The 27,188-nt window shown below is 40.3% G+C and overlaps 1 protein-coding gene across 3 annotated transcripts in view; it reads left to right on the top strand.

Moving 5' to 3' along the window:
• Positions 1–27,188, top strand: part of LOC120541354 (proto-oncogene vav-like) — a 147,797-nt gene that overhangs the window by 97,507 nt on the left and 23,102 nt on the right. For 2 of the 3 annotated variants that reach the window (XM_039772898.1, XM_039772897.1), the window contains exons 13-19: positions 917–999; positions 5,462–5,597; positions 8,766–8,875; positions 8,970–9,071; positions 14,171–14,271; positions 16,287–16,309; positions 18,687–18,729. In XM_039772898.1, the coding sequence (XP_039628832.1) occupies positions 917–999; positions 5,462–5,597; positions 8,766–8,875; positions 8,970–9,071; positions 14,171–14,271; positions 16,287–16,309; positions 18,687–18,729 (598 nt within the window). The remainder of the gene's footprint in view (positions 1–916; positions 1,000–5,461; positions 5,598–8,765; positions 8,876–8,969; positions 9,072–14,170; positions 14,272–16,286; positions 16,310–18,686; positions 18,730–27,188) is intronic. The other variant, XM_039772899.1, reaches the window with a different exon arrangement.

Below are 27,188 nucleotides of genomic sequence, written 5' to 3'. Positions count from 1 at the left end.
AAGAAGTGATCTCACCGGCTCGGCAACAGTTCCTTTATTGAAGAATGAAGTCCATCTCACCTGAGTGACTCGGCGTTAGCGTCCATCCATGTCTGACGCCCGCTCCACAACAGACAAGTAAAGCCGTGAGCTCCGAATATCCCTTTTAGGTTAGCAGGCACCTCTTCTACGTGCACCCAACCGTCCTTATCACGGAGTCTTCTTTGCTTTACCGCTGTTTATTTATGTTATTTTTAAAATGCTTCCTTTTTTTTCTTCATAACGTCTTTAACACACTACTTCTCCGCTGCAAAGTGCGGGTATTTTGCTAGTATATAAATATAACAGACAGGATAAGGCAGGTTGAGCAGGTGATGTAGATTGATGGGTGTAATCCTGGGGACCAGATGTGTAAATGATGCCATGGTAAGGCGTGATCTTGAGGGGTGGAAGAGGAAGGGATGATATTGGAAGGCAAATTCTGTGGACCAGAGAGGAGATAGGCTCAAGTGTCTTCTGTTCGTCTGCAAGACAAAGAGAGAAAGAGTTAGAGGGCAGTGCCAACCCCTAGTCCAGCAGGGAAATACATTTATTTGGGCCCATAAACTGAGTCCTATGCACATGTGTGTGACAATAGTTAAGACACGTTAATAAGTGAAATTGTAAATGTTCACTTATTTACATTTTCCTACAAGTGAGCCCCAGCAGATGACGTGACTCAGCCAAACCAGAAGACTCTGCTTTGGATGGAGCATTCCTTGTGCTTTATAGTCCAAACCGTACCCACTAGTGGGCCACACCATCTGGCAGAAGAGGTCTTTTTAGTGGAAAAAAAAACACTTCACAAGTAACCTGGCTAGGATTAATCAGTTCCATAGACTTTTCATGAAACGATCAAAGGAAAAGGATGATCACAGTGTTGTTATTCTCTTTATAGACTCAATCCCTAGCAGAATTTGGAAGACCAAAAATCGATGGGGAGCTGAAGATCTATGGAGAAAAACGATCAAAGCAAGACAGGTAGGAGGAAAAGTCCTTTAAATAATAATTGATTTCATTATTTAGAATAACGTGATTTTGAGTGCTTTTTTTTACTTGTTTCCCAGTTGCGAAAGCATATCAGTCTGGTAAGGTTTTGTTTTTGTTTTCCCCCAATGGAGAACACAAGGGGACAATGCTGTGAAGATGTCCCACTATGCTGCAAAATTGGTCAGATCAGGTCAGCAGTTACTTGCTGCTGACTATTTCTTATAAAAATGGGTCCCAACTAACCGCTACCCTTGTTCCCCTTCCCTGATAATAATGGGACACCACACCTACAACAGGCAGTTAAACGTGGTGATTATATTGAAACCAAAAAGAAGATTAGCGCCAGCGCCCCCTCCCGGAGTGGTAATACACAGCTAAGTCGAGCCTGGAGAGCGGTCCACAGCACGATATAAAAGATCGACTAGAATACAGCTGAAAAATCACTGGAAAAGTCACGGAATTTGAGATTCAGTCCGTTACAAGTCAGATAACTTCTAGTGCTGATACATTTTCTTTTTGAATAACTCCTGCACATTCTATGGAGTTTTAAATAGGAGGGAACATTTATAGCTGGTTGCTTTGGTCACTTATTGCCTCTGGAATAAAGCACATTTTTAAATTATTATTATTTCTGCTATCACAAGCCGTTTTGTTTGTCTGCTGACATTTTTGAAATCCCATTGTCGAAGCACAGCTCCCAGTTACAATATGGAGCGTTTTCCGAGACTGGTCACTTGATATCAACACTTTATATGCCAGTGTGACAGATGTCTTGTTAAGGCCATGTCACATTAGATGACTTTTTGAGTGATTTTTCACTCATAGCCTCCATTTACATATCTTAACAAGTCTGAGGCACACTCCTGTGACTTTCAATTGTGCAGTCTGACGTGCCCAGTGATTTACTCTAACTAGTCTGTGACTCATTACAAAAAATCCAAAATGTTGTCTTCAGTTTTATGGTGGCCTTTGTATGCAGGAGAACTGACAAACAATGAAAGCTCATCCAATTCATATAACTCCACATTGAGGATTATGGATCACAATTGTTTTGGACCTCACAAACAGAACAAAAGCTTGTCAGTCTGATGTCTCGTGTTTTCTGTGGAGGCTCGGCTCCTTATCATATGTGAGAAACTCCTGAAGATGATCTATCAGTCAGTAGTTGCCAGTACTCTCCTCTATGCTGTGGTGTGCAGTGTGGATGGGGGGGTAGCCTGAAGAAAAGAGCTGCTGATTGTATTGACAAGATGATCATGTGAACAGGATCTGTGATTGGAAATCAACTCTCTGGTGAGGGTGGCAGAGAGGAGGACACTATGCAGGCTGCTGTCTATTATGGACAATGAACGACACCCACTATACACCACCATGATTAAGCAGAGGAGTTTGTTTAGTGGTAGGCTGCTATCACAGAACTGCAATACGGACAGATACAAAAGATCTTCTGTACTCAGTGCCATTAGACTCTTTAACTCTTCCCAACATTGAGTTCTGAACCTGATGTTCCTTCTCTGCTCAGAAGCTGTATTAGTTGTGTTAGATACAGTATGCACTACATCTGAAATCTCACTACTTGGTCATTTCTGTATAACTTTTGTATTTTTCTTTTCATTCGTTATTACCCTTTCAGCATATGCCATGTCCCTTTATTTTATTTTATTTCAATAATTAAGTCGCTTTATTATCTGTCACTTTAATATTATGAGCCACCTGTCCCTTTGGTAGTAGAATTATTGCACAGTCCTCACTGCACTGGCATTATTGTATGCACCATCTACATTACTGGAATTTGTCTGTAAGATTCCAAACCCAGTGTACTGTAATGGTATTATTTGCAAAGTATTTGTTATTTCTTTATACAGTATTTAAATGTTTGTATTTAACTTGATATAATTGATTTTTGGCTACTTGAATTTCTCCTCGGGATCGATAAAGTATCTATCTATCTATCTATCTATCTATCTATCTATCTATCTATCTATCTATCTATCTATCTATCTATCTATCTATCTATCTATTATATAGTGCCTTTCATATCTATCTATCTATCTATCTATCTATCTATTATATAGTGCCTTTCATATCTATCTATCTATCTATCTATCTATAGGGTGGTCCAGATCTAATTATGCAATTTTCATTACGCTATACCTTATTAAGTTTATTACATAGAAAATCATTCGAAAAATCCTGGACCATCGAGAAGTGTGCAAATTGACGACATGAAGACTCTTTGCGCCGAACTGGAATCGTCCCCACATAAATCAAAGTCATCCAGAATTTTTAATTTATATTGTCCCTTTTAGAGTGACCCCTGTTATAAATTACTGGACAATGCAGTGAATATCAGAACTTTATTTAGATTACTATGTCCAAGTACTTTACAGAGAAATCAGTCTTTAACTCATTCATCCACCCATCTCCCTAATCCATTTACCCAGGACAGGGGGGCAGCTGCAGTCAATCCCAGAAATCATAGGGTACAAGGCAGGGACAACACCAGGAGATGGGGTCAGACCACCACAGGATGAACACAAACACACACCACACACACCTCGGTAAATTTAGCGTTACCAATCCACCTAACCTGCATTCTTTCCTATCCCATCTACTATAATAAAATTAATATCTATCTATCTATCTATCTATCTATCTATCTATCTATCTATCTATCTATCTATCTATCTATCTATCTATCTATCTATCTATAGGGTGGTCCAGATCTAATTATGCAATTTTCTTATGCTATAACTTAAGTTTATTACATAGAAAATCATCCGAAAAATACCGGACCATTGAGAAGTGTGCAAACTGACGACATGAAGAATCGTCTTTGCACCAAACTGGAATCGTCCCCACATAAATCAAAGTCATCCAGAGGATCTGGATCTGCATAATTAGATCTGGACCACCCTCTATCTATCTATCTATCTATCTATCTATCTATCTATCTATCTATCTATCTATCTATCTATCTATCTATCTATCTATCTATCTATCTATCAGAATGGAAAAAAGAAAACAAATAAATGGCTGAGGTTGCAGCCAAACTCACCATACCTGTTAACCCCTCGTACAGCTCTGGCTCCATCAGGCTTCATACTATTAGTAGTCAGATGAAAGTCAACATGCCACCACTAAATGTGACAAGCCTAATGGTTTTTTCATCCGCATAAACTTACCTGGTCCATCAACGAGAAGCAGTCGACATGTCTGACATACCCACACACCTAGGAGTCGCATAATGTAATATCAGTTTTATCCAAAATTTGGTTTAAAACTAAGAGCTTTCATGTGCGTTATTCTATCTTCAATTTGGTTTTGAAATTATTAGCATTTCCTTTTGTCTACCGTTCTTGTTTACTGTTTTGGTCTTGGCAACAAATGTAGTACTTCCTGGTCTACGACTTGATTCTGCCATTGACTATGTTCATTTCCTGGTGCACTTCCACATCCTTTTCCTGTTCAACTCACTGGCAGCACCCAGTCAATTAATCTTTTATATACTCTGGCATTCCTCATGGAAGAGCAAATAGAAATGCATTGGCTTTAAGTAAGGTTTATCACTTAAAATCTTCATCAGTGTTTAATTTTTTTTTCTCCAAAACTGCTTTATTAATTTAATTAAATTGAACATAACAGCCTATAATACCAAAAGTTTAACCAGAGTCTGTGAAGCATACGGTGGCTTCCACTTCATAATTCATCAGACAATCAGAGTAGCTGACAAGTGGTTACAACAGGCTACATCCACACTGCTACGTGTTCATTTAAAAATGCAGACATTTGTCTCTGTGCTTGTCTTTTGTACACACTACTCCAGCATTTTTACCCTGTGAAAATGAAGACTTTTGAAAATGGTATCCACAGCCGAAAACATTGCAATGTGGACAGATGAAAAGTTTTAGTCTACTCTAACCGCTCTAATCTACTCCACTCTACTCTCATTGCACACTGATTGGTTCATGCTTAATGAGAGGCCAAGCACCTTGAGTATGAAAGAGGCACAATATTAATAAAATGCATTGTTATTATTATTATTATTATTCCCTGATTGGATCATGCTCATTATAACATTTTGTTCCCTGATTGGCCACCTTTCATGGAAGGAAACCGTATTCCAACATAGGGAAGTTACTGAAAGTTGATGTGGAGCAGTGACTTGACTGAATAGCTATGTGCATGCGTGACTTTGTCCTCTAATGAGCTGGATGGGTCTGTGGAAGCATAAATGTGTCCTGCAATGATATGAGTGGGCTCCCACCTAATGCTGGGCTGGGGCTTAAGAAGATGGATAAAATGGCTTTACTTTTAGTTTTTAAAAGTCTTTTATGATGTGATTTTCAAAAAACTTACTTTCTATCAATCATACAATCAGGTGGAGTTTCTGTACATTTTAGATTCTCAATTCAAGCAGAGAAAGACTGAATGTAATATGTTTCTCATGCAGATATGCATTCCTCTTTGACAAAGCCATGTTTGTGTGCAAACGCAAGACCGGTGATAACATGGACCTGAAGGAGATCATCAGTCTACAGTATTACCAAGTGAGAGATGATTCTTCTGGAGACAGGGACAGCAAGAAGGTATTCTTTTCTCTGAAGACCCTGAACAGGGTTACTACTATTAAAATTGTATTTTAAACTTTTACTTGGAAATTATCTATCTATCTATCTATCTATCTATCTATCTATCTATCTATCTATCTATCTATCTATCTATCTATCTATCTATCTATCTATCTCTTATCCTGCCTACTATACTAAAATTAATATCCATCTAGGTATCTGTTACATGGTATGTTTCATATATCCATCCATCCATCCATCCATCCATCCTCTTCCACTTATCCGAGATCGGGTTGCGGGGGCTGCAGCTTGAGCAGAGATGCTCAGACTTCCCACTCTCTGGCCACATCTTCCAGCTCTTCCGGGGGAATCTCTAGGCATTCCCAGGCCATCCGGGAGACATAGTCCCTCCAGCGTGTCCTGGGTCTTCCCCGGGGCCTCCTCCCGGTTAGACGTGCCCGGAACACCTCACCAGGGAGGCATCCAGGAGGCATCCTGATCAGATGCCCGAGCCACCTCATCTGACTCCTCTCGATGCGGAGGAGCAGCGGCTCTACTCTGAGCTCCTTCTGGATGACTGAGTTCTCACCCGAAAGCCCAGACACCCTGCGGAGGAAACTCATTTCAGCCGCTTGTATTCGCGATCTCGTTCTGTCGGTCACTACCTATAGCTCATGACCATAGGTGAGGGTAGGAACATAGATCAACCGGTAAATTGAGAGCTTTGCCTTGCGGCTCAGCTCCTTTTTCACCACGACAGACCGATGCTGAGCCCACATCACTCTACTCTGAGCCCCTCCCGGATGACTGAGCTTCTCACCCTATCTTTAGATATGTTTAAATATATATGTTTCATATATGTCATTTATAAATATTATCTATCTATCTATCTATGAACCACCAGGAACGGTCACAGATTTATAGGGTAACGGGCAGTTCCTAGTGGTGATTGGCAGGTGACTCCACCTAATGGGAAGACCAATCACAAAACACATGGGACATCACCAAGACATATCTATCTATCTATCTATCTATCTATCTATCTATCTATCTATCTATCTATCTATCTATCTATCTATCTATCTAAGCAGTGTCAAACTTAATTTTATCGAGGAACAATAATCACATTTTATGTGCTGAATGTTGGCTGTAATACATCATCAAACTGCTACTGTCACTTTGTCTTAACTAACAAGACACACAGGAATCTCTCAGCTCATTGCAATTGTTTAATCATCCTGGTGTCTCTCTTGAAACTGTCCTTCCTCTTAATCAGCTTTTCTTTTCTTGGACATTGTAGTGAGTTAGGGAAGCTACCAGCAGCCACAGGACTAGTCCATAAAGTTCAGTGAGGGTGTCTGTCCCAAAAAAAGAAGAGAATCTGTAGGTAAAGCAAACTACCTCCATTCATAACCTGAATTAATATGGGTCACAATTTGGTGGCACTTGACTACATTAAAAAGAAAAAAATCTGTAAGCGAGCCAGTGATGGATCACACAGACAGTATTCGGAGACGGTCAGACATCGATAGCATTCACGTTGATTTAACATGCAATGGAAAATGCAAACGTGTTTTCTACCTACATACAACAATCAAATCAGCAGAAAAGACAACAACAACATTTATTTATATAGCACATTTTCATACAAAATGTAGCTCAAAGTGCTTTACATAATGAAGAAGAGTAAAATACAGACAAAATAAGAAATTAAAATAAGACAACATTAGTTAACATAGAAAAGGAGTAAGGTCCAATGGGCAGGGTGGACAGAAAAAACAAACAAAAAAAAAAACTCCAGACGGCTGGAGAAAAAAAAAATCTGCTGGGGTTCAGAGGCCACGAGACCACCCAGTCCCCTCTGGGCATTCTACCTAACATAAATGAGACAGTCCTCTTTGTAGTTAGGGTTCTCACGGAGTCACTTGATGATGATGGTCATACAGACTTCTGGCTTTTAATCCATCCATCATTGTTGGAACACCACAGTGCTTTGAGTAGATGGTGGTGGCTTGAAGGACATCGGAAAAGGAAACAGAAGAGAGAGTAGGGGTTAGTACGGATTTTAGAGCCACCATGAATAGTTATTATAATGAGTTGGATATACAGAGTAGCAGGATTAAATTACAGTGAAGTTATGAGAAGGCCATGTTAAAATAATGTGTTTTCAGCAGTTTCTTAAAAAAAAAAAGGCTAAATGGGGACTCTTTCTGGAGTTGGCCATCCTGCCAAATTGAGTAACTGAGTAAGAAGAGCTTTGGTCTGGGAGGTGACTAAGGCTGAGTAGCATTTACCTTGGATGCTGGACATCGGAGCTGGGAATGATGTTACACCTGAGTTGACTGCATTCCAGTAAAACATTCAGAAAACCAACATGGGTGCCTTCAGCCAAACTTTTGTTTTCTTGTTTTTTCAAAATAAATACCAATTGATAAAAATGCACTATGTGGTATTTTGCGCATCCGAATCTTTAAAACCTGAAGGAATTCTTTTAGGTTGGCCTTGTCAATGCCTTTGAGTGTTTTAAACACCTGAATGACGTCTTTTCTGCTCGCGCTTGGGCACCTTTACTCTGTCAGGGTCGTGCACCTCAACTTCCGGAGAGTGCGTCGGCCTTTTTTTTCTCCATTATCTGTTGTAATAAAAATCGAAACAGTTGGGGATTCACCCCGTATATTGTGTAGTATGAAAAGTAGTCAATTGAGACTGATCTCCGAGTTCCAAAAACTAGGACTAATGTCAATTGAACACAGCAGGCTTTTACAGCAGAGGAATAGGAAGGAAATGGTGTGGGATCATCTGAGGGTGCTGGTAGTGATGTCATCAGCAGCAGAGGGCAGAAGTGAGGTCAGGAACAGGTAGAAATGATTGGTTTAGGTGGTCTTTCCTTCAGATGTTCTGTAGAGAGAGGAGAAAAAGCATTAATACTCAACGCCAACCCTTGGTCTTGCGTCTCAGTGCCCCGATTTGAGCCCTTTGACTGCCTCCCAAGAGCACGTGTGTGACACTGTCCACTGTTTCATTTTTAAATGGTACATTAACTAGAATTGTTTTCACTTGCTTCTTATACTCTGAGGCTAATCATGATTTACATGTTTAAGTCTGGATTTAATTTGATGTTGGTAATTAATAACACTACAAAATAAAACTCTATATTACTCACCGGTACCCTTTTCTTTCCTGTAGTGGGCCCATTCCTTCAAGTTGATTGACACGTATGGACAACACGACTATGATCTGTTCTTTAAAACCAAGGAGCTGAAGAAGAAGTGGCTGGAGCAGTTTGAAATGGCCTTGTAAGCTCTACGAGGAGAGGAGCTCAGAGGTGTAAGCTAAGCCTGCTGGGTTCTTCTCATCCTCTTAAGGCTGTCATTTTGTTTTTGTCTGCAGGTCCAATATGTACCCCGAAAACCACACGGCAAATGGTCACGACTTCCAGATGCACTGCTTTGAGAACACCACATCTTGCAAGGGCTGTCAGATGCTCCTAAGGTATGTGAATAAATCTGTCACAAAAACAGAACGATAAATGGTTGTGCTTTATCGTGTAGGGTCTTATGGTGACCCTATGCTCCCCTTTTACGCTCTTTATTGTGTCTAAATGTCTGAAATCCCACACAAGTATCACTCTGTGGTCAAGTACTGTAGCACTTCCTGCCCACTTCCCTTCTACATCTGTAACATCAGGCAATTAGATAGATAGATAGATAGATAGATATGGAAGGCACTATATTGATAGATAGATAGATAGATAGATAGATAGATAGATAGATAGATACTTTATTAATCCCAAGGGGAAATTCACATAATCCAGCAGCAGTTACTGATACAAAGAAACAATATTAAATTAAATAGTAATAAAATGAAAAAAATAAAAATAAAAAAGCAGACAATAACTTTGAGTAATGTTAGCAATTAGATGGAGTAAAGGAACAGGCAGGAGTTACTGTACATACAGTAAGTTACACATTTCATTTATGTATTGTTGACAAAATGGCCAGAAATATTAAGGAAGCAGAATGCAATGTGAATATTGCTGATCCATGCATCCCTTACAGCCTAAGTAACAGTCAATCTTGTGTCTATAGGTGACTCTCAGCTTATCTTCATTCTAGCTTGCTTTGCTAACACATGGTCTTTAAATGGAGGATCTAAACAGGTCACACGCTGGTTTCACTATGGCTACTGAGGTAGAGTTGTCTTCATCATGGTCTTCTCTTCATAGCCAGATGGTAAGAGGGAGATGGAGAGGTAAAGACAAATTGATCAACTTTATACCATTTATACCACAAAACACAAACCAATGAGGTGTCGTAGTACAGAATGGCCTCAGATTCAAAATCAATCGTAAATTCTTAAAACCAGTAGAATTAATTTTTCAATTCCTTCCTGGGCCACCGACCAATGAAACCGACCACTGCTTTAGCTGGATGATAAATTGGACTGGACTGCCAATAGTGATGCAGAGCCGACTATACTTCCTTAGAAGCCTGGTGTCTTCCAACATCAGCAAGAAGATGCTGCAGATGTTCTATCAGACAGTTATGGCGAGTACCCTCTTCTACGCGGTGGTGTGCTGGGGTGGCAGCATAAAGAAGAGGAACGCCTCACGCCTGGACAAACTGGTGAAGAACACAGGCTCTATTGTAGGCACAGAGCTGGACAGTTTGAAATCTGTAGCAGAGCGACGGGCGCTGAGCAGACTCCTGTCAATCATGGAGAATCCACTGAACAGGATCATCTCCAGACAGAGGAGCAGCTTCAGAGACAGACTGCTATCACTGTCCTGCTCCACTGACAGACTGAGGAGACCCCACACTATGCGACTCTTCAACTCTACCAGGGGGGGTAAACGTTAACATTATACAAAGTTATTGTCTGTTTTACCTGCATTGTTAACACTCTTTAATTTAATATTGTTCTTTATGTATACTGCTGCTGGAGTATGTGAATTTCCCCTTGGGATTAATAAAGTATCTATCTATCTATCTATCTATCTATCTATCTATCTATCCTGCCTACTATACTAAAATTAACATCTATCTATCTATCTATCTATCTATCTATCTATCCTGCCTACTATACTAAAATTAACATCTATCTATCTATCTATCTATCTATCTATCTATCTATCTATCTATCTATCTATCTATCTATCCTGCCTACTATACTAAAATTAACATCTATCTATCTATCTATCTATCTATCTATCTATCTATCTATCTATCTATCTATCTATCTATCTATCTATCTATCCTGCCTACTATACTAAAATTAACATCTATCTATCTATCTATCTATCTATCTATCTATCTATCTATCTATCTATCTATCCTGCCTACTATACTAAAATTAACATCTATCTATCTATCTATCTATGCTTAATAATAATACATTTTATTTATATAGCGCCTTTCCCATGCTCAAGGCACTTACAGAATATAAGAGAGAACGGCAGGGTATACAGTATATAGCATTGTACAAATCAAGTAAATAAATAAAGAAGATTATGACAGCGAATTCAGAGAAAAAAAGTCTAAAAGACAACACAATTGATGGTCTGCACACACACACAGGTTACATGAGCATCTTGACATGGAGGTAAACTGAGAGGAGGGTAATAAAGTCAAGTAGAGCTAAAAGCCTTCCTGAACAGATGAGTTTTAAGTTGTTTTTTAACAGAATTCATGGAGTCAGCTGATCTGATTAATTTCGGTAGGTCATTTCAGAGTCTGGGCGCTATACAGCTGAAGGCCCCGTCACCCATGGAGTGAAGATTAGTGTGGGGCACAATAAGATGGCCAGAATCAGAGGACCTTAGCGGGCGGGCAGGCACATAGTGATGAAGAAGATCACTGATGTAGTTTGGCGCATGGTTATTTAAGGCTTTGTAGGTTATTAGTAGGATTTTATATTCGATTCTGTAAGACACAGGGAGCCAGTGAAGACGGAGCAGGATTGGTGTGATGTGCTCGTTGCTGCTGGTTTGTGTACGGACTCTTGCAGCCGAGTTTTGAATAATCTGGAGCTGTGATATAAGATTAGAAGGGGCACCTGCCAGCAGCGAGTTACAATAATCGATGCGGGATGTGATAAAAGCATGGACAAGTTTCTCAGCATTAGAAAAGGAGAGGAAAGAGCGAACACGGGATATGCTATGGAGGTGAAAATAAAGTTTCTTAATGTGATTTATGTGGACAGAATAAGAAAGGGAGGAATCAAAAATGACACCAAGTGGAGGAAGGTCTGATGAGATCACCGCCAAGATGGACTGGGAAGGAGCTCATTTTATTAAGATGCATTTTAGTCCCAATTTGCAGGAGTTCAGTTTTGTTGCAATTTAATTTCAAAGAGTTCTGCTCCATCCAGGTTTTAAATTTCACTGAGGCAGGTTGTGAGCTGAGAAAACTCTGATGAAGTTCTACGTTTAACATTGAAGTAGAGTTGAGTATCATTTGCATAAAAATGATAACCCAGTCCATAGCTATGAATAATATGGCCAAGGGGAAGCATATAAATAAAGAAGAGAAGAAGTCAGTTTATGGCCTTCCTGTGGTGGTTGGCTTATAAGCCCTAAATACAAACACAGTCACCCTTGCCAAGCTGGTCTGATGCTCCACCTGGTCCACCATAAATTTTTCATCCTGAGTCCGTCCTAAAGATTGGGTGGTTTATTAGGAAAACACCAAAGCACCGCTGTTCTCATCAATAAAGTTAAATATGCCCTATGAAACACTAACATTACATTGACTTGGTCAAGCTTACAGATAGACATGCAAAATATTTATCAACGTATACTCTACAGATGTAGGAACCCCATTTTACTATGAAAGATTGTTTGTGCCAAAATTAAATGCAGTCCAACGTGTTCACTACATTGAAATGCAATACACATGCAAGTGGGGCATTTGATTTTGGCATTGTTTTATTATGTCACAATTAAAAACATGTCAACGGAACAATCGATTGATTTTTACTATGGCAAAAAAATTTCATGTCTGTTTAAAATGCAACACAAAAGCACACTATTACTTCGCACTGATAAAGAGCCACATGAGAGGTCGGCCATTAAACTAAAAGAAGTGGGCATTCAGCATGTAGTGTGTAGATGGATGCAGAATTTGTGTTCATGCTGTAGCTGAACATGTCATAGCTAAAAGCAAAACAGACGCATTGAACTTCGGTTAGCAGCAGCTCCGTGTCTACTGCTTTTCGATTCAAGACCTCGCTTCACTTGTGCCACAACTAAAAGTAATCAAATGACCGATCAGCATCTAAAGATGGGGCAAGGAGTGGGTGTCAACAGTCGGGCCAAGAGGTGTTCCACTTCTAAACGTTTGTATTCTTGTGGCGAGCGTAAGTTTAGTCAATATGGTCTGCTGAGCGGTTCATTGAAACGGCGAAAAGTATCTTTTAAGTCTCGCTATAAAAGTTTATTCCTATGTTAGGTTGTCTAAAGTTCTTTTATTTTTATACACGTTAAATTAAGCAGTGCGGTGAAACGTTCACGGTGTGTATTGTTCGCAATTTTAACTAAATTAACCGAATATAGTGAAAGCTTGTTTTCTTCTTAGCGTTTTATTCCAGATATTATATCGTTTTTCCCTTCTTTTAACACTTGAGAGAATGAAGTCATCATGAAGATCGCCAGCTTCCACCTTAGTAATATTAAAGCTTCCCAATGGAAGCAGTAGGCGGAGTGGTGGCTCCGAGGCTAGGGATTTACACTGGCAATTGGAAGGTTGCCGGTTCGAATCCCATAAAATGCCAAAAGGGACTCTGCTCTGTTGGGCCCTTAACCTACAATTGCTCCGTCCTGGGTATGACGTTAATCTGCATCCATCCCTGCATGAAGGCTGTCCAACCTGCAAGGGAAATCTTAGGGGTTGGTGGCAGAATTGGCACTCCAGCCACCATAAAAAATAAAAAAAACTCACATTGTTCCACTCCATCTGAACTAGTGTGGGTGGTGCTGAGGTATCACCCATTGCATGTCCTAATCTGGATCCTGAGTTGGTTTGTGGTGTGGCAATGCATGTGCTCCTAACCTCTCTCTCCAATGGAAGCTGTGCTTTAGTGCCACCACCCTATGATCTCACCTTATATCTGGTGAATTTCAAGAGGTTTCACTTCCTCTGCCCAAGAAAATCTCACGTTGTTCAACAATGGTGCCATCCCACAGCGGGGCGTCCATGTTCTTTCTTCAGAGCTCTACACCATGCTTGTTCAAGTACCCATAAGCCATTGCGACCATTACAGTTACTGCGCAATGTTCAATTTGCCACGACTTTTTGATTTACCCTCATCAAGCTAAGGTTGACCGAGTAATAGAGTTATGAATTGTGGAAAACAAAAAAACTGGCCATTTGACGTTCAGTTATCTTTAGGTGACCGTTGAATAATTCCCTTCACCTGGCAATAACAAACATCAGGTGTGGCAGGAACGAAACTCTGGGAGGTGTGGTGCAGGATGTGGTGGCGAGGAGGATGGAGAGCATGATATGATACACGATGTGCCATCAAGTGAATGTGACTTGTTTTTGTAGTTGCTCACAGTTTTACTAGCTTTTGTTTCTCTTTGTCTTTCCTAGGGGCATCTTCTTTCAGGGCTATCGGTGCTCACGATGTAAAGTTGCTGCACACAAGGAGTGCTTGGGTAGGGTGCCAACCTGTGGAAGACATTCAGGTAGAGGTGAATTGAAACCCTTTTCTTGCAATCAAGTCATTAGGTTTACTTTACTGCAAGGGACATGTAATACCTGAATGCTGATCTGTTCTGTAATAAATGGCAGATGGGAGTGAGGGTCTTAATGCAGAAGAAGAACATTGACAAGAATATATATATTTGAAGAGTAATTTCCTACAGTGGCAAGAAAAAGTGTCTGAAACCTGTATGTTTAATTTAGTCTTAAAATATGGCCTGATCTTTTATCTAATCTACAATAATGAACAAGTCTGGTTTAATTTAAAAAGATACAGATTATTGTATTGTTCTTGTACACATTGAATACATCATTCAATCATTCACAGTGTAAGTGGGAAAAAGTTTATGAACCCCCTAGGCTGATGACTTCAGCAAAAGCTAACTGGAGTCAGGAGTTAGCAAACCCGGAGTCCAACCAGTGAAATGGGATCAGAATTGTGGTGTGGTCTACAGACACTTTGACCCATTAGAAAACACACACAGGCATTTTAAAGTGTGGGCGGCACGGTGGCGCAGTGTCTTACAGTTAGGAGACCCTAACCCTGCAGTTCGCTTCCCTGTGTGGAGTAAGCATGTTCTCCCCTTGTCTGCGTGGGTGTCCTCGGGGTGCTCCAGTTTCCACCCACAGTCCAAAGACATGCAGGTTAGGTGAACTGGCAGTCCTAAATTGTCCCTAGTGTGTGTGTGTGTGTGTGTGCGCCCTGCCCGGGGTTTGTTTCCTGCCTTGCGCCCTGTGTTGGCTGAGATTGGCTCCAGCAGACCCCTGTGACCCTGTAGTTAGGATATAGCGGGTTGGATAATGGATGGATGGGTGATATCACATAATATGATTTGGATTTGTTTAGAGTCCTGGAGACCTCGGCCATCAAGCTGCCTCCCCCATTTGGCCATTCCACAGCTGAAAACAAGTAACAAGCTGGTTAAGCTTTCAGATGATATCAAGCTACAGTAGGTGGATTGGCAGATAATCAAGAATCTGTTGAATCATCACAGAGGGACTTGGGCAGCACACAGGCTTGGGCAGATTTGTGGCAGAAGAAATTTAATGTCAGTAAATGTAAAGAATTACATGTAGGGAATAAAACTATGAGATCTGAATACACAATGGGAGGTCTGAAAATTAAGAGTACAACTTAGGAGAAGGATTTTGGAGTCATAGTGGACCCGACACTATCAAGATCCAGACGGTGTCCAGAAGCCATTAAGAAGGCTAACAGAATGTCAGGTTATATAGCGCCCTGATGTGTGGAGTACAAGACCAAGGAGGTTCTGCTCAATCTTTATAACACACTGGTGAGGCCTCATCCGGAGTCCTGGGGTGCAGTTTTGGTCTCCAGGCTACAAAAAGGACATAACAGCACAAGAGAAAGTCCAGAGAAGAGCAACTAGGCTGATTGCAGGGCTACAGGAGATGAGTTATGAGGAAAGATTAAAAGAGCTGAGCCTTTACAGTTTATAACAACAACAACATTTATTTCTATAGCATATTTTAATACAAATAATGTAGCTGAAAGTGCTTTACATGATGAAGAAAAGAGAAATAAAAGACAAAGTAAGAATTAAAATAACAGAACACTAATTGACATAGAATAAGAGTAAGGTCCGATGGCCTGGGAGGACAGAAAAAACAAAAAAAAAAAATAAACCAAGTAAAGTATTGATATGCCTATCATAAAGCAGTCCTTACGTTTCCTTCAGGCTGGTTTCACATCCTAATTCTGCACATTCTCCCTCAATCTGGATGAGGCTTTTCTCTGGACCCCCTTATTCCAATGGACATGTAGTGGACATGCAGCTTGGTGTAAATGTTTGTTCATGCATGTCAGTCTTTAAATACTGGATTTCTTGAGTCATTTCAGGTAACTGATCAATTAGAATAGAAACATAATACATTGAAACTAGCTGTTTATGACCCTGTGAAGGAAACGTGCCTTCAGAAAATGAAAGCAGCACAAGAAATTGTTCCAGAATATGAATAATTATTTTTTTCTTTTCTCTTCTAGATACATCTGGCACCATGAAAAAGGTAAAATATATATACAGTATATATATCACTGTTGATTATTAAACTAGCTGCATAGTTTTTAGATTACGTGTTCATTCTTTCTTTGCTAATAGATCAACGCAAAAGGGGAAAGCCGTTCGACTGGCCTCACTGATGGTATTTTATTAAAAAACTGCATCTGATTGGCAAACATGTGGGAACAGGGAATGCAGTTACCATGGTGAACCAATAAGAGAACAGCACGGGGGTCTTATACTGAGCTAAATAAAAAGCCGATTATGTAAGAGAAATGCCTATGGGGGTCACCATTGCTTTCTAACATGGTGCTTTGGCCAGCCAGTTTGATCAGACTGGGGCAGGCGATCATTGATTTAAACCCTTGTCCCACCTTTAGATGCTGATTGGCCACTTGATTACTTTTATCTTTGGCTCGATTAAAGCGTGGTCTCAAATCGAAATGCAATACACACAGAGCTGCTGCTAAGCAAAATGCAATGTGTCTGCTTTCCGTTTAGTTATGACACGCGATCTGTGAACGTGAACTGAAATACAATAAGCTTTTGTTCGTATTGCATTTTAGCCTGACATAAAAATTGCGTGGCACGCTGGACAGCAATCGATCGTTTGACCGAGAAGTTTTTAATTATACCACAATAAAACTGAGCGAAAATCAAATGTCTCATTTGTATATATGTATTGCATTTCAACACAGCTAATGCGGTGGGCTGCATTTAATTTTGGCCTGAATAATTTCCATATGCTGGACATCTCCTTGTATCACCTATGTAGAAATCTGGACACTTCCCATAAGAAATGAAATAAATGAGATACTTAGACTGGCAAGAAGCAAAGAACTTTACCTGAGGGGTGAGATACAAGGGTATTGTTGGTGACATATGTGCCAGAGACGCAGCGGCTCCTCTTACAGCCCAAAGTGTCTGGTGGGGAATGCGGCTCCTCTCTGTGAAATGAGTTGTGGATGAGAACTTTGTGCAGGTTAGGTGGTCGATGGCAGGACATCAAAGAAGAGTTAGACTCCTGAGATAGATAGATAGATAGATAGATAGATAGATAGATAGATAGATAGATAGATAGATAGATAGATAGATATTAATTTTTATTATAGATAGATAGATAGATAGATAGATAGATAGATAGATAGATAGATATTAATTTTTATTATAGATAGATAGATGGATAGATAGATATTAATTTTTATTATAGATAGATAGATAGATAGATAGATAGATAGATAGATAGATAGATAGATAGATAGATACTTTATTAATCCCCAAGGGGAAATTCACATACTCCAGCAGCAGCAGCATACTGATAAAAAACAATATTAAATTAAAGAGTGATAACAATGCAGGTATAACAGACAATAACTTTGTATAATGTTAAAGTTTACCCCCCCGGGTGGTACTGAAGAGTCGCATAGTGTGGGGTCTCCTCAGTCTGTCAGTGGAGCAGGATGGTGACAGCAGTCTGTCGCTGAAGCTGCTCCTCTGTCTGGAGATGATCCTGTTCAGTAGATGTAGTGGATTCTCCATGATTGACTGGAGTCTGCTCAGCGCCCGTCGCTCTGCCACAGATGTCAAACTGTCCAGCTCCATGCCTACAATAGAGCCTGCCTTCCTCACAAGGTTGTCCAGGCATGAGGCATCCTGGAAGATGGCATATTATAGTGGAAAGGGAGGACCAGCACACTACAGGTTTCATAATTGGGGCTTCTCATAGAGTGGATGTTACGAGGCTTATGCCCAGCTTGGTTGAGGGCCCTGTCCATGATATGAGAAGGGTATCCCCTACCAATGAAGAAACTCCTCATTCATTAAGAAAGTCCACCTCATCACTGCAGAAGTGGTGAAGTCTAAGGAACTGTGAAATTGGTCTGTTTCTTTTTTTTTGATGAAAGGTAATTGTGTGTCATTTGGATGGTAATAAGACGGAAGTTTTAAGTCTTGGAAGGCTGAGAGAAAGACTGACCTCTAAAAATGGTAGAGTTGTGGTGGAAATGTTGAGCATAAATTTGATTTGGTGCAGAGTGGGAGGTTTAAGTTCAGAAGGAGATCCTTAAACTAAAGTCGTTGCAGGAAGTTCAGAAGGAGACCCTGAAACTAAAGTCAATGCAGGAAGTTCAGAAGGAGACCCTGAAACTGAAATCGTTGCAGGAAGTTCAGAAGGAGACCCTGAAACTAAAGTAGTTGCAGGAAGTTTAGAAGGAGACCCTGAAACTAAACTCATTGCGGGACAATCTTGTCCCCATGTTCTTACAAAACAAGGCATGCAGTCAGGGTGTGTATAACTGAGAAGACATGCAAAGCTGAATTTCAAAATGAAATATTGCGTACGTCCTAGATGTTGGTCTGCTAATGTCTTGATTTTCTTTTGACAGCAAAAATCAAACAGATCCCCTCCTCACAGACCCTCAGAATCAGGTAAGCTGGTCATAATGGAGGTTCGATTGGTGTAAAATATCTAAAGTGTGTCTAAATGTAGCTATGGCGCGGAGGTGGCCTTATGAAGGCCAGCAAGCCTAAAAAGACATCCTTATCATTCTTAAGAGTTGCCTTTTCTGTTTATTATTGAAAGGTTCTCATTTGTTTTATTCAAATGGATGAGATGTAATTTTATCTGTTAGCCCACACAGTGGTTTCCGTGTATTCCCTTTACACAATTGCACCTTTTATCTGACTCTTTGTTTGCTGATAGAGACAGAAAAATAAAAGAGAATACAAGATGTGTACTTTGTACCTGGCACATGCAAATTCTAGGAGACCCAGAGATGTCCATCTCTATTTTTACAATCAACCCATCATGTTTCCTGCGGTTAGCAAATGCTACTTCTATGAGTCTAGAGTTTCACAAATACATCATCTTTTGAATGAGCAGATTCATGTTCATCAGAGGTGGCACAGCGGCCTAATGGAAACCTGCGATCAGTTGCCTCCCTGTTGAAGGATGTGAGCAGTTTGCACGCTTTCTCTGTGTTCATGTAGATTTTCTATGGGTATCCTAATTTACTCGCCATTCCAAAAGAAAAAATGTATGCTGTTATAATTGGTGACCTTAAATAGGTGACCTGTTTAAAGTGACAGTTAGTGTGAGTGTGTGAGTGTCTGTCTGACCTGATCTTGACTGGCAGTCTGGTGTTTAGCTTGTACAACCCGTTTGAAAATGCTGCTGCTGCGTGTCGGGACACTGACCTGAACAAAATGGAGTTAGTGGAAGAACATCGTGCTTCTTTCTCCTTCTAGTGCAGTGATTCTTAACCTTTTTTAAGTCACAGACCCCTTTAAGAATCTGATGAAAGCAATGGACCCCCTATCCCCAGAAATATTCACCTAAACACAACTTTGCATGCAATGAATATAATGTTCTTTATTTATCGAGATTTGATTGTCTTATACATATATGACATACACAAAGTATAGTCAGTCAGTTTCCAACCCGCTATATCCTAAAACAGGGTCACAGGAGCCAATCCTAGCCAGCACAGGGCACAGGAACAAATCCCGGAAAGGGCGCCAGCCCACACACTAGGGACAATTTAGGCCCGCCAATGCACCTAACCTGCATGTGTTTGGACTGTGGGAGGAAACCCACGCAGACACGGGGAGAACATGTAAGCTTCACGCAAGGAGGACCCGGGAAGCGAACCTGGGACTCCTTACTGCGAGGCAGCAACGCTACCACTGCGCCACTGTGCCGCCCACACAAAGTATTGTTAAACTTTAAAGTGAACGATCTAAAGAAAACACTCCTTTTTATGCAAAAACTAATGGCCACTCAATTTAATTATTAAATACAATCCTCTTGTGCAAATTAAAACAAATCTACTACTACAACATTTACCACTACTACTACTACTCTAAATCAAACTGTATAGTGAATATAAATATTAATTTTTAACTGACACCCTGAAACCCATCCATGGACCCCCTAGGGGTCCATGAACCTCAGGTTAAGATCCCCTGTTCTAGTGAAACTGTTCATTCTGAATGAGGTACATGCGAGAATGAGTTTCTCCTTTGTTCTCCATTGTACCAGAAATGGCCAATCTTAGGCTACATCTACGCCATTACATCTTCATTTTCACCTTTCATTCTTGCTGCTATGAAAAACCGAGACTTGCGAAAATGCTCTCCAGTGTCATACTGCTTACTTCTAAAAAAACGCTGGCTCAGTGTTGACGATTGGATGAGTGAATACAGAAAGCTTTGAAAAATGTAGACTCTAATCTCGTTCTGATTTGCTCATGCTTATTACATGTCCCTTCCCTGGTTGGATTACAATGTCTCATTCGACTGAGTATTCATCCTCAATGGATGTAAATCATATTCCAGCAAAGAGTCGATAAATCCATAAGATGACATGGGTGGTTGCCTAAGGGTGCTGTCATCCGAGGGGAGCCATTTTTGAAAGCTAAGGGCCACATGCTACATACAACAAGAGGGATCCCCACTGGGTTTTAGAATTAGGATAATAATGTCTGTCATATGGGGTGGCAAGGGAGATGATAATGTGTGGGTGCCATTAATCAAAGTAACCCCAAGGGGGACAACCTAGACATTGAACTCTGATGATACTGAGTGGACACCATGCTACGTAAAGTCCGTGGTATATGAACAAAAGGGCACCATTTTTGATACTGAAGGGGAATGTGCTCTGGTCACCAAGGGGAACTCTGTTACAGCAGGTTGTCGAAATATAATAAATACACACTACCCACTATGGACAACAAGGGGTGACATCCATCAACCCCATCTAGGGCCCCAAATGGGATTAGACTGACACTGTTTCAATATAGCACACATAGAGGAGTTGCTTTCCATGGGCGACAGTTGTGTTGCTTACCTCCATGCTTCTAAAATGCGTTTTGTACAGTTTCAATGCTCCATACACTTCCAAAATGCAAATAATTCACCGGTTATTATTACGATAAATCCCATAGACAGCGACATAACCATCCCTTCATGGAGGATCCTGTTTCTGACCATGCATGCATGCCCACTGTCCCAGTGCGGGCATTTATTTTAAAACACTGGTTTTACATGAAATGCTAGCAGTATTAACTTAGCCTTAGGGAATGTTATTGAGAGCTGATTCCCTTCCTCTTTCCTCTTGATTGCTGGGCCTGCTTAAGTGATAAGATATCTCCTCATCCCCTTGTTTCCTTTGTTTCCCATTGGCCTTGCCACAAAGTTGTTTTGCAAATGTTCAGGTGACTGGCCACTCTTGCGTTTACGGTCTACATCCTCTTCTGATTATTATAAGGTTTGATGAATGGATAACATCTAATGAACATAGGTCAGCATAAGTGATAAGACATCTCCTAGTTCCCTTATTTCCTTTGTTTCTCAATGGATTTGTCACAAACTTGTTTCTCAATTGTTCAGGTGGAAGGCCACTGTTGTGTTCACGGCCTACATCCTTTTATGTTTATTATAAGGTTTGATAAACAGCTACTTTTCTAATGAACTTGGGCCTGCTTAAGTGATAAGACAACTCCACATCCCCTTATTTCCTTTGTTTCTCATTGGACTTGCCACAAAGTTGTTTCTCAGATGTTCAGGTGGAGAGCCACTCTTGTGTTCACTACCTACATCTAATTATTATGAGGTCTGATGAACGGCTAATTCCCTAATGAACATGGGCCTGCTTATATGATAAGACATCTCCACATCCCCTTATTTCCTTTGTTTCTCATTGGACTTGCAACAAAGTTTTTTCTCAAATGTTCAGGTGGCTGGCCACCCTTGCATTCACGGTCTATATCCTTTTATGATTATTATAAGGTTTGATAAACACCTGCTTTTCTAATGAACTTGGGCCTGCTTAAGTGATAAGATATCTCCACGTCCTCTCATTTCCTTTGTTTCTCATTGGACTTGCCACAAATTTGTTTCTCAGATGTTCAGGTGGAAGGCCACTCTTGCGTTCACAGTCTACATCCTTTTCTAATTATTATGAGGTCTGATGAATGGCTAACATCTAATGGACTTGGGCCTGGCATAAATGATAAGACATCTCCTAGTTCCCTTATTTCCTTTGTTTCTCATTGGACTTGCCACAAATTTGTTTCTCAAATGTTTAGGTAGAAGACTGCTCTTGTGTTCACGGCCTACATGTAATGATTATGAGGTCTGATGAACGGCTAATTCCCTAATGAACTTGGGTCTGCTTATATGATAAGACATCTCCTCATCCCCTTATTTCCTTTGTTTCTCATTGGACTTGCCACAAATTTCTCTTTCAAATGTTCAGGTGGAAGGCCACTCTTGTGTTCACGGCCTACATCCTTTTCTAATTCTTCTCCTTGCCTTGAGTTGTACACCAAGCAAATGCTTTAGAACAGAATTTGCTTTGGAAAGTGAACTGTTATATTTGCCTGGCATGGTATTAAAACCAGCAATTGCTGATATGGCTGGAGTTATAGTGTGATAACCACAGTGCCTAGTCAGAACGCTGCCTAATTTAGATGAGTCACTTCAATTAGTGCAAAGCATGTGATCTGGTGGTCAAAGAACTGGCCTTATAACCACAAAGCAGTGAGTGTAAATCCCCAGCTGTACTTCAGGTTTTCTTCTTTACTCACTTCACACACACAGACACACACAAAAACAAAATTAAAGCAAATTGTAACTGCATTGGCGATCCTAAATTGTCCCTAGTGTGTGCTTAGTGTGTGGATGTGTGTGTGTTCCCTGCGGTGGGCTGGCGCCCTGCCTGGGTTTGTTTCCTGCTTTGCACCCTGTGTTGGCTGGGATTGGCTCCAGCAGACCCCCGTGACCCTGAGTTAGGATATAGCGGGTTAGATAATGACTGACTGACAGAATGAATATATTCAAAAATGATTATTCACTAGCGGGTGGCACAGTGGCACAGTAGTAGTGCAGCTGCCTCGCAGTAAGGAGACTAGGGTTTGCGTCCCAGGACCTTCTTGTGTGGAGTATGAATGTTCTCCTCCTGTTTGTGTGGCATTCCTCCCACAGTCCAAAGACACGCAGGTTAGTTGAATTTGCGATGCTACATTGGCTCGTGTGTGTTCACCCTGTGATGGACTAGCGCCCTATGCTACCTGGGTTAGGCTCCTGCACCCACCGTGCCCCTGGTCTGGATTAAGCACATTAGAATATTATACAGCAATATTCACTGGTTGTCATATTATAGAGAAAGAACCAAAGAAATTGTGAAGCACAACTCAAACATCTCAGCTGAGTTTGTTTAGAATGTCAGCTTCTTTAAAATAAGGATTGTGTCCTGGGATGGGTGCTGCCTCAGTTCCTTCATTGTTTTTTTAGCTTGCAGTGTTTGGCGTATTGCATAAAAACAGGAAAACATGCAGAAGTTCAGCATTGGCACTGAATGAGAGCTCAAAACCACATCAGACTCTAAAGACAACTGCTGCAGAGCACGGCTGATAAAGTGAAACTAGAAAACAAAAAAGGCAGACACATGAAAGAAACAACTGTAGAAATGTGTTCTACTTGATGCCAATGGCATCTCCATTTGTTATTAATGTTTCTCACTCAGTCAAAAGTTAGAAAAGAATTAACCTTGTAAACGTGAAGAAAACTATTGTGGTTTGATTTGCTCTAAGCAGTGGTGTTAGCCAGAATGACGTCAGATTTTACCAAACGTGTGGCCCACTAGGTTTTCAGACCCTCTGCTAGACACAAGTAAGTGAAGTCTGGCATGGCATGGTGGCACAACTGCACGCCACCTTACTGGGCACAAAGCTCCCCGAGAGTGCCACTCTAGTATAAGTGTCACACAAAACACTCTGGCTGACTAATCTGAGTAACAAGACTTCCTCATTATTATCAGCCATTTCGGGAGTAAGAAAGTAAAAGCAAAAAAAAAAAATCAGGGTGTCATGCTTTGTTTTCTTCTTTTGGCTTATGGTTCCAGTTTTTAATTGTTACCAATTTTCAACTTGACGTGTTAGGTATTGTGAGGCTTTTGCTCATCTCCATCTTCAGCTCACTTCTGTTTCCCAGCCCACCAGACTCAAACTGAAAATATATGTTGACATATAACACTGGATCCAGACACGCTAGACCGACAAACACCACGTCACATTTACCTGTCTATTGTAGGGTGCCTGCCTGCCTGATCTATCTATCTATCTATAATAAAATGCATTTCTTCATTTATCGGGCAGGTATGAGGACTTAAAATGGCATTCAAAATGTTAAAATAAATAGAAATACAACTCCAAAATTATTAGGAAAATTGAAAAAGAAATGATAGAAATAAAATCCTTGACTTAGAAATACCCCTAAATCGAGTAATTAACAACAAAATCCATACCATAACACTTATGGAGGAATATTTCGGACAAAATGAAATAAATAAATAAATGCGTAAATAAATAAAAGTACTGTGAAATGAGAGCATAAATAAATAAATGTGTCACAAAATATGTTTTTCATTGCTTATTTATTTATTTCATTTTGTCCGTAACATTCCTGCAAACCGTCATGAAATATGGCTTGAAATAAAACTGTCACTTTCACTCGTCAAAGTTGAGAGGGTGGGCTCTAACACGCCCTCTAGTTACTGATTGGTGAATCGATAGCACAAGAATTAATTAGAAAAATGCTTACTACTGCCGATGAAATGGATTCTACCGAAGATATTACGTATTTCAGAGAGAGAATTGAAGATTTATCGGAAGAAATTACAATGTTGGCGGCCCTTTTAGACTCCGATATAGATGAAACTGTTTTTGAAATTATCGAAGAACAGGTGGAACGGATTCGACTACACTCCAGTTCAGGTGATGCAGTACCCTGCTCTGGACGTCCGTCCTTTGACATTCCAGCTGAGTCAATAGAACACCTTGAAGAAACATTGTAATTTCTTCCGATAAATCTTCAATTCTCTCTCTGAAATACGTAATATCTTCGGCAGAATCCATTTCATCGGCAGTAGTAAGCATTTTTCTAATTAATTCTTGTGCTATCGATTCACCAATCAGTAACTAGAGGGCGTGTTAGAGCCCACCCTCTCAACTTTGACGAGTGAAACTGACAGTTTTATTTCAAGCCGTATTTCATGACGGTTTGCAGGAATGTTACGGACAAAATGAAATAAATAAATAAGCAACGAAAAACATATTTTGTGACACATTTATTTATTTATGCTCTCATTTCATGACATATTTATTTATTAAGGCTCTCATTTCATGACACATTTATTTATTTATGCTCACATTTCTCAGTACTTTTATTTATTTACGCATTTATTTATTTATTTCATTTTGTCCGAAATATTCCTCCATAAACACTCTCTATCACTCAGTTCCCATTACTTTTGGGCCCTGCACTCCACCAGTCCACAATGCAGATCCTGCCGACTACACCAAGTGTTTTGTTGTGGAATCAGACCACAACTCAGGTGCAAAATATGTGACCTAGGTGGATATTGGTTTGATATAATTACAAAACTACATAATTTTATCTATCTATCTATCTATCTATGGTCTGGTTTGCCCAAATTCACAATGTATTTTTCTTGCCCGCTCTGGAGCTTGGCCTGAATACTCACTCTTGGAGTGTTTGCTGCTAGTGGGCTAAAATCTGACTTTCTAATTGCCAAAAAAGACAAAAACAAATCTCATCAAAACAAGGAAGTTTTCAGCAAACTTGGCCTAGGGCATAAGATTTTAAAGTGGTTCACCAGAATATTTTTCAGTCAGCTAATTCTTAGTGACAGTTAACTGTAGATGACAACATTCACAAGGTTATATAGTGCCTTTTAATATCTATCTTATACAGTGCCTTCCGCTATCTGTCGATTGTATAGTGCCTTTCACATCTGTCTAACTACTTGGCAACACGTCCAAAATCTCTCCCTACCTGAAGACATGCAGAACTGTATCCATATAAAGCTGTCCAGACAAAATAAAGACTCGTTTTCATTTAATCTATCCATCTATCCTTTATAGCTTATTTTGTATGGAGTACTTTCCATTTATAAGTTTAGAGCAATGTCCAAATTATAACATACAAGAGAAAGAACAAAAAAAAATAAATAAATAAAAATACAAACGTCATGTAATGAATTACATACAGAGAAAAGTAGATATTCATTTTGTATTCCAGTGCACACAGTTGTTGCTTTGGAATCCATCCATCCAGCTATATCCTAACTACCGGGTCACAGGTGTCTGCTGGAGCCAATCCCAGTGCACAAGGCAGGAAACAAACCCCGGGCAGGGCGCCAACCCACCACAGGGCATGCACACTCCAAAGGAGTGCACAATGCGCCTAATCTGCATGTCTTTGGACTGTGGGAGGAAACCCACACAGACACGGAAAGAACATGCAAACTCCACACAGGGAGGACCCAGGGCCTCCTAACTGCGAGGCAGCAGCGCTATCCACTGCGGCACCATGCCTCCCACTTTGGAACTGGAATTTAAAATTGTGTTCACTATAAAATGTACTATAGTTAAACTAACTGATTATCTAACACACTTATTGAAGGTTTAGGTAGGGTAGACTTTATTATCCCAGAAGGTAATCTGTTTGCAGCAGGAAAGTACAAAAACAAAAGATATTGTTACAGAGGAAACAGTTCAATGTGCAGCCAGCAACCAAGTGTCACTATTCTCCTTGGACGATTCCCTTCAGTGCTTGGTGTCTCTAAATTGGAATTTTACACACACCATCTCTGCTCCATCAAATCTGTGGTGGGCTTCTTTTTCATCGCTGTGTGAAACCACACTGCCAACATTGGTGTGCTCTGTGACTGGGATGGGTGATCACTTTCAGATCTGGTGGCTTCTTAATTTGGTTATGTGCGCAAATCAATGAAGCAGGAAAGGAACATGCAATTGATCGTAGATTTTGTGTGTGTGTGTGGCTGCTTTTCCACTCCTGGCCTT

The sequence above is a fragment of the Polypterus senegalus genome, chromosome 12 (assembly GCF_016835505.1).
Source record: "Polypterus senegalus isolate Bchr_013 chromosome 12, ASM1683550v1, whole genome shotgun sequence".
Lineage (NCBI taxonomy): Eukaryota > Metazoa > Chordata > Cladistia > Polypteriformes > Polypteridae > Polypterus > Polypterus senegalus.
Note: the sequence above shows the minus strand (reverse complement) of the source record. Positions and strands in the feature narration are given on the sequence as shown.